Genomic DNA, 8,356 nt, shown 5'->3' with positions numbered 1-8,356 from the left:
CAAAATCACAGTTGCAGGTTAGACAAGCAAAAAGTATCACTGTGAAGTTACCAAGGAAAAACACCCTTATTTCTTTTACTCCTTTGGGGGTTCCAGTTCAGTTCTGTGTGCCTAAGAAGACCAGGCAAGAGTTCACTGCCTATAGAAGATGAAGGAGTCACAAGTTGGCTGGCCAGTGCTTCTGCTTTCCCACCAGGGGCATGCTGGTTGGCTGGCTTGGAGGTGAGGTTGCCTCAGTCCTGAAGAATCTGACAATTGCTGGCTGTTCCCATATCATGTCCCCATATGCACTGACAAGTGAGGTCTCATGTGTGGTATATCCCAGGAGGACTTTCTGAAGCCAGGGCAGGGCGCCCCACTATTGCCAGAAAGCCTGACTTGGACAACACCTTTCTCTAGTATTTCGGCTTAGATGGTCAGAAGTATTTTGTCCCTGAGACCTGACAGATGTCCCGCTGCTCTCTGTAGGTGTAGTAGATGTTGGCGCCTGGAGCTGGCAGGCTACAGTTTCACAGCCACAGAGACTCTGGCAGGATGCCGTCCTCACACTGTAGACCAAACAGACTTTTGCTAAACATAACTTGCTTCCTCACTGGCTCCTCAACATCCCTACTGAACAAGAGTTTGCACAATCCTCAGACGAGCAATAACAGCAGAGAGTGGTGGTCAAGACCACCTGAACTAGGCAATTTAGGGGGCTAGACATTAGGTGCACACACTGGGTCCCTGACTTCTAAGCAGTTTGTTTGGTTGTCATAGTCACTAACAACATCAGCTGCAAACTAATAAGATTTTGTTGCTTTTATTTTTTTAAAGCAGGTACTATATAGTTCAAGCTGTCATTGAATTCACTGTGTAGTGAATCTGAGTCCAAAAGAGAACAAACCTAGTTTAGAAATTGAGTTTAAATGCAGGCTGGCCCCATTAGACCTACAAGTTACAGGAGTGAGGACAGCTCCCCACAGGAAACAAAGCAGTTAGTACCTACCTGCTTCTTTACTGAAATGTTGGCTATTCCTTGGATACTTTAATACAGCTTGGATAGCAAATTCAGAGGGAATCAGTTATCTATGTGTGTGGTACTGAGATTGTACCTAGGGCCTTGAGTATGCTAGCCCACCAATGGTGCTATACCCATCCTTTTTAAAAAAAATTAGATAGGCTCTCACCAAATTGTACAGGTGTACTGGCTGATTTTGCATGTCTACTTGACACAAGCTGGAGTCATCAGAGAGGAAGGAGCCTCAGCTGAGGAAATGCCTCCATGAGAGCCAGCTGTAAGGCATTTTCTCATTCAGTAATCAATGGGGGAGAGCCCAGCCCATGGTGGGTGGTGCCAGCCTCCAACTGTTAGTCCTGAACAAGACATAGGAAGTAAGCCAGTAAGCAGCTCCCCTTCATGGAATCTGCATCAGCTCCTGTCTCCAGGATCCTGCCCTGCTTGAGTTCCTGTTCTGACTTCTTCCTTCAGTGATGAACAGTAATGCTGAAGTGTAAGCCAAATAAACCCTCTCCTCCCCAACTTGCCTTTTGTTCATGGTTTCATTGCAGCAACAGAAAGCCTCCTAGAAACCAGGATAGACTTGAATTCACTCTCAAATCCAGATAGGCCGTGCATTGGTTGTCCTGCATTGGGCCTGTAAGTAGCTGTTATTATGGGTCTGTGCCACACTAGAAACACCGCAGCCCTTTGGTCCTGTGCTTAGCCCCCTCCCCTGCTTTAGACGTTTTCATCTTATGGCACTACTGCCCACCTCAGCTTGTTTCATGTTTCCCCTGCCACTTCTCACATCCAGCTGAAGGTGATCCGCAGTCCTGGTGGTGCAGTGGCTGGTACAAGGCTCATTTGCTGGATGGACAAGAAACTCGTGGGGCGTACTTCTGCAGCACCTATCTACAGTAAACCTTCTCACCTCAGTTCACTCTCTGCCAGCTATAGGACAGGCTGGCCTGTCGCAAGACACGTCTTGCCTGAACTTTTAACTCTGCTGCCTTTCTGCACTCACTCACCCTGTGCTCTGGCACAGTTCTCACACCTGCACTCCTGCCCAGACTCACACTGGCCTGACTTGGCTAGGCCATCATCTCCCTGGGTTTCATTCTTCCTCAGAGCTATGCTCCTGCAGTCAGTAGACTGTAGAGAGCACCAACACCGTCCATTTGACCATGACAGCATTCTCCTAGCAACTCCTTCCCTGTCCAGTGTCTCCACTCACAGCCACCTGCCCCAGCACTGAACATACCCAGCGATGCTGGAAACTTCTGATGTGGGCAATGCAGTGAAATATGAGCCAGAGGTTCCACAAAGCACATAGCCTAGGAAATGCTCTTACAGGACAGCCATTGGGAAATGGGAATGACCAATCAGATGCTTCACGAAAGTAATCTGGCATGCGTGTGGAAGCACAGTAGTTAGCTAGTTCTCAGTTCACCATGTAGGGAACCAACTCAAACAACCCAAAGCTCAGGTTGTCAGACTTATCAGTTGAGGCATTTTGCTGGTCCCTGCACTTTGTTATTGTTTTGGTGAAACTCTGGTCTCTCTTTTTGTTGACTCTGAGAAGCTTTGCAGGTCCCAGGTCTGTTGAGATAATAAACCTTCCAATATATTTATTTACCTGTTTTTCCATAAAAGGTGACATTTTTGAAGACAAATAATACTGAAGGCACATGCCATCTTGTGGAACAGCGAGTCAGGGATGCCCCTGAGTCACTAATGAAGCCTGGACAGAGTTTCTGCCTCCAGTGACATGTTAAATGAATCACTTACAGGGTATATTCATAGCTGATAAGTGCAAAGCCCCATGGGGGGGGGGCTTGGCCAGGGTCCCCATAATGGGGGAGGGGTACAGTGTCAGGACAGATGATCTTGCCTTCAGCCTAGATGGGGATCTAAGGCATACCTGATTAGCCAGTCTACCTGGAAGGCTCAGAATGGGTAAGATACTGGAAATGACCTCCTAACCCTTCACCATTCCCTTGGCATTACAGAGCCCTGGGGAGCAGTTTTAGTTGCTGGGATTCACTGCTACCTGGTATGGTCAGAATTGTAACCAAGCTTCATAAACAGATCAAGTGGAGGCATTTCCCCAGTTCAGGAAAGGCAGGTGGGGCATCCAAACGCAGCATACAACTAGAAGGCCAATTTCTACTTGGCAGTCATTGGGAAGCATGCAATGACCAGCTTACCAGATCCTGCAGGCTGGGGAGCACAGAGGTCAGGGGAGGCCCTACTGCTTCACTCCTTCCGCTGGCAAAGCTGGGCTAGAGGTCTAGTCCCAGGAGGGTGGGGGGTGTGGGCACACCTAGTGCAGGGGAGGAAGGCACAGTCATATGGAAGTGCAGCTCCCATTTTGAAAAGTCTTTCCTTGGAGGGTGGAGGCTGGAACTGGACCTTACCTATGTAACACTGAGCTACTCTCAGCTCAGCCGCTCGGTCTTCTAGGAAGCAAGTTTTACAGGAGGTCACAGAGCTGGAACTTGAGGACTCCTGCACTCAGGGAGCATCAAGGGGCACAGGGGCAGCTGCAGCAGCAGAAGCACCAGCAGGTATGCACTAAGATTAAGAAGGCCAGATGGGGGCTGGGTGGTGGCACACACCTTTGATCTCAGCACTCAAAAGGCAGAGGCAGGAGATCTCTGAGTTCAAGGTCAGGCCTGGTCTACAAAGCTAGTTCCAGGACAGTCAGGGCTACACAGAGAAACCTTGTCTCAAAGAAGAAGAAAAAAGAAGGTGGTCAAATGGTTGAGTGGTCCCTGGCGACATGAGCACAGAGTCCAGGGCATCAGGGATCAGCAAAAGAAGGGCAGGAACACACAGCCCTGCTGTAGGCAGAAACTTCAAGAACTTGCTTTTCACTTTTCAGGTTCAGGGACAGGGAGGAGCACAGTCAAGCTGAAAGAAGAGCCCGTGCCATCTAGTGTTATGTGACTGACTTAACTATTTCTGTGCCCACCTTTAAAGTTCTAAGATTTCTGATAGAAAAGCTGGGATCAGGATTTGGCAATGAGGCTTTGTGGCATCGTATTTTAAGACTGGGCTGACAGAATGGCACAGCCAGTATAGGTTCTTGTCACCAAGCCTTGGTTTTTATCCCCAGATCCCACATGCAAGCATAGTGGAAAGAGAACTGACTGCTACAGATTGTCCTCTGATCTACATATGTGTGTCACATACACATATGCACATAATGAATAAATAAGTAAGTGTAATAAATGTAATCCCAGCCCAGAGACTAGAAAGATGACTCTGTGGTTAAGCAGTAAGAGGCTTACTGCTCTTTGGTTGCTGGAAAACAAGTAGGTGCTTAAAAACCAAATAAAATTCAATGGCTGGGGGCTGGAGAGATGGCTCAGTGGTTAAGAGCATTGCCTGCTCTTCCAAAGGTCCTGAGTTCAATTCCCAGCAACCACATGGTGGCTCACAACCATCTGTAAAGAGGTCTGGCACCCTCTTCTGGCCTTCAGGCATACAGACAGAATATTGTATACATAATAAATAAATAAATAAAAAGATAAAATTCAATGGCTGCCTTTCAACATGAACCTGCTATGCACTAAGTATGAAACAGTAAAGATTCTAAGTGCTGACGTGGTTCTGAGAAAGCCTCTGTCATGCAGCAGCTACTTGGCCCTACACAGTCTCAGGGCAGTACCCTCTCAGTCAGCTCCAGCTAACACATGTGCCAGCCTGTGGTAAAAGACAGGCAGAGGTAACTACCACAGATGTGCAGTTTGTCCTTGTGATGCCCAAGTGCTCTGAATCACTGAGGAAATGGTTTAGAGTGCTTGGGCATGCTGGAAAGTTCCTTTGCCAAGGTCTAGAGTTGAAATGTGTCATTTTCCTTTGCCAAGGTCAGACTCGAAGTAGCTCCTCAAACCACTTCTCCTATGTGAGGGGGAAAAGGAGAAAGAGTTTACTACAGGGCAAAGAATCAGAACTCGTTAGCAGATGCCACTGTGTGGACACTCAACTTTATTCACTTTACTATATATTTAACAATTCTAAAGTATTTACTTCTTGCTTTGACAAAAAAATGAAAAATATAGGAGCACTGACTCCTCTTTAGGAGAAAAGGGTTTTATGTACAGCTACGGAGAGTTACGGTTCCTCCTTTACATACAAAGAAAATATTAATAAAAAAGTGCTTCATTGATCAAAAAGGGCGAAGAGCTGCAAGCATTTATTCACACTGTACAACAGACCCAAGAAACCCGTATCATAACCTCTTGGCACCTGTCACTAGGAACTGCACAATCTTCAATTACACCAACCTTTCCCTACCTGCACCTCCAGGCACAGCAAGCATGGAGGAGCACGTCACCCTGTTTCACTAGAGTCGGCCTCTGTGTGACTTGTTGCTTGAGGAATGAGCTCTGATACCCTGGGCTTCGTTTCAGCCAACAGTGCTAGGGAAGGCTTCTGGACTTCTCGCACCCACACTCAGGAATATGCAGAACCATCTTCCTGAGACACAGAATGCCCATGGTCAGGTAACAGCTTCCAAAGGAGAGGGGCATGGACCAGGCCAGCTAGAACTGAGGTGTCCACCCAACCACATCCAGTCCTCACACTACACTCTGTTCTGTTACCAGCTCGCGGCTTTTAGCAGAGCCAAGCATGGCCCTGGGGGTGGGAGCAGGCACAAATAGATGCCAACAATTCAAAGCACAAACCAACTACTCTCCACCCTTCCCACACCCACCTTCACCACAGATAATTACTGCTCTAAGGCTCTTTTTGGACCACATCAAAACTCCTCATGTCATTTTCTAAGAACCCTGCAATCACCAAGTGGCTCTTCATTCGTAGCAAAAGCCAGACATGTGCCCACTCAGGCAGCCAGAAGCAGGACAGGGGACTCCTGGGTCCTTCCTACTGCCCCCTGAAGTAGGGGAAGAGGAGGACTGATTGTGTGGAGAGCTTTGTAACTGTGGGACTCTGCCCCTCAAGGGGAGATGCATGATTGGTTTACTTTGGGAATGGGGACTTGTGGAACCCTGAGTCTGGATTTCCCTGTGTTGGTGGAGGAAGAGATTGTTTGTGGGACTAGGCCCCAGAAGAAGCTCCAGGTGCCTAGGCCCATGCAGGTCTTGAGCACAGCAGCAGGACACTGCATTCTGGCCGGTCTGCACCTTTATCTGGAAGCCCAGGCAAAGGGAGGCCTACCCAATCTGGTCAAGTTAAAGACAGAATCCATGTGGGCCAACATGTCAGCTACCCAGCCCCTCAGTAACTCAAAAGAAGCACAGACCCCTCTTTCAAAGTGAGGCCTGTGGAGTACCTCACTGTGTGCCCTTCCTCCCAATGTCATCCTGTTTTTACTTGTGAGTTGGGATGACCCTATCCCTCCCCAGAATAGCATTCTCCAGAAAGGTCCTTCCAGCCTCCCCAGCACAAAGGTTTACCAATCGGCTCTGCCGTAGCTGTGATGTGAGGAATGGTCACTCATGTTAAGCTGACTTTCTGTTGTGCTCACTCAGGCCTTCATTCTGGCTCCTTCCATTGGGAAGCATTGAGTCATCCCCCAGCATGCCAAAGAGCAAACAACTCAGCAGTTATAGGGGCCTGGCAACCTCTGGGCTTCCATAAAAAAAAAAAAAAAAGTAAGACAACTGGGGGCATTTTTCTTTTTAAAAGGCAAAGAGGGAACATGGAAAGGGAAGATGAAACAAAAATCAATTTACAATCCAGTGGTACATCCCAATCTCTGTACAGGTTGTTCCATGCCCCCATCCCAAAGTGTATGGGCCTCTCGGACTGCCCAGGCTGTGTATGAGCCTATGAAACGAACAGCAGCATGGCCTCTGCCACCCCAGGTCACTGGCTTCAGTTTGAAGTGGCAGCAATAGGCTTATCCAGTTCAAGGTCAATGCTGGAGCTCGTGGGATGAAGGCTGCTATAGCAAGACTTGCACACTCGACTGGGTTCAAATAGCTGCTGGCTAGGAACTGGAACCTTCTGGTTACAACAACTGGAGCAGAATACGTTCCCACAATTCCTTGAGACAAAAAAGAAATAAAATAGCATCAGTTTCAGGTGGTAGGTTTTTGTGGGAAAAACCCAACTTCAGTAAGCATTGCCGTGTATAGTCTAGATGTGCTAGGAACATGTTCTCTTCTCCAGGCAGGAAGACGCTAAGTAGGAAGACAAATCTACCTAGTAGAGTCACTTTCACTTCAGGCTGAGGACATGTGGCTGCCTCACCGCTCCAGCACATGGCTGTCAGATGCACAGAAAGATGCTCAGGAGAGCTCTCTGTGGATAAATGAGCCCAGCACTGAAGCAGCTGCCAGCTCAGCACTCAGTTCTGACCTGGTGACACACCCAGTGGCTGCACTGACCTTGGTACTGGCCATCTGGGTAGCTTAAGGTTACAGGGAGGCAAAAGGGAGGAGTTGACCTGTGGGTCCCTCAAAGAAGAAAACTATGCTACCCAGCTGGGGATGGAGAACCCTACCTAATGGTCATGACCTTAGAGGCAAGTTGGATGCAGACTGCTACCAGCAGCATGCAAAGCCAAAAGTCAAAGCAGCACTCGACACATGCTCAGCGTGAAAGGGAAGGGGAAGGACAGCCATGAAGAAACATATGCATGTATACATCCCTATTAGACAGCAGTCAGTTCAGCTATGCTTCACCACCCTGCCCCAGGCATCTCCAGGCTCCCCTCTCCTTTCCACCAAAACCCCTACTTCTTGCATCTGTGCAGCATTGAGCTGCACAGCTAGACTGACAACCATCACACACACACACACACACACACACACACACACACACACACACACACGAAAGGTAACCAACACAGGATGGGTCCTGCCTACCTTACAATCCTACATTTTCTGAGCCCTAAAGCCCAAACCAACACTGATCAGCATAGCACAGGAAACTCCAAGGTACCTGACACAGCTCTCCAGAGATGAGAAGTTAATAGAAAAGCTTCCTCTGAGCTAATTTCTCAGTCACCCAGTTCAGAATGCAGACCACACTGGGTAGGAACCACCTGAGCACAGGAGAAGCAGACACTGACAACCACATGAGACAAAGCAACACTGTAGAAGGGAAGGTGGGATACAGAACACAAAGCCCTTCATTTCTAGAGTAGGAAGCACTTCACAACTTTCTAAGAAGCACGAGTCAGCAAGAACTTGTGATTCTTGAACACAGGAACAGGAAATCTCTGGATGCCTATACTTCACAACTTTCTAAGAAGCACGAGTCAGCAAGAACTTGTGATTCTTGAACACAGGAACAGGAAATCTCTGGATGCCTATACTTGTTTGACGTACCTGCTTAAGTTCAGCTTTTTTCAAAGCCTGACATGAATTTGATCAAGTAAGCTTTTCTATCTGACTT

General features: G+C 48.0%; 1 protein-coding gene across 4 annotated transcripts in view; it reads right to left on the bottom strand.

Moving 5' to 3' along the window:
* Window positions 1-4,955: 4,955 nt before the first annotated feature.
* The window catches only part of LOC121436399 (myotubularin-related protein 3), a 114,862-nt gene continuing 111,461 nt past the window's right edge, over window positions 4,956-8,356 (bottom strand). For all 4 annotated transcript variants that reach the window (XM_041636239.1, XM_041636240.1, XM_041636241.1 and 1 more), the window contains one exon: window positions 4,956-7,001. In XM_041636239.1, the coding sequence (XP_041492173.1) occupies window positions 6,830-7,001 (172 nt within the window). In that variant the 3' untranslated portion in view covers window positions 4,956-6,829. The remainder of the gene's footprint in view (window positions 7,002-8,356) is intronic.

Source organism: Microtus oregoni, unplaced genomic scaffold (genome assembly GCF_018167655.1).
Source record: "Microtus oregoni isolate MIOR12 unplaced genomic scaffold, Mior012 000049F_ref0000343, whole genome shotgun sequence".
In the NCBI taxonomy this organism is placed as follows: Eukaryota; Metazoa; Chordata; class Mammalia; order Rodentia; family Cricetidae; genus Microtus; species Microtus oregoni.
The sequence above is the reverse complement of the archived record's forward strand: the minus strand, read 5'-3'. Positions and strand labels throughout refer to the sequence as shown.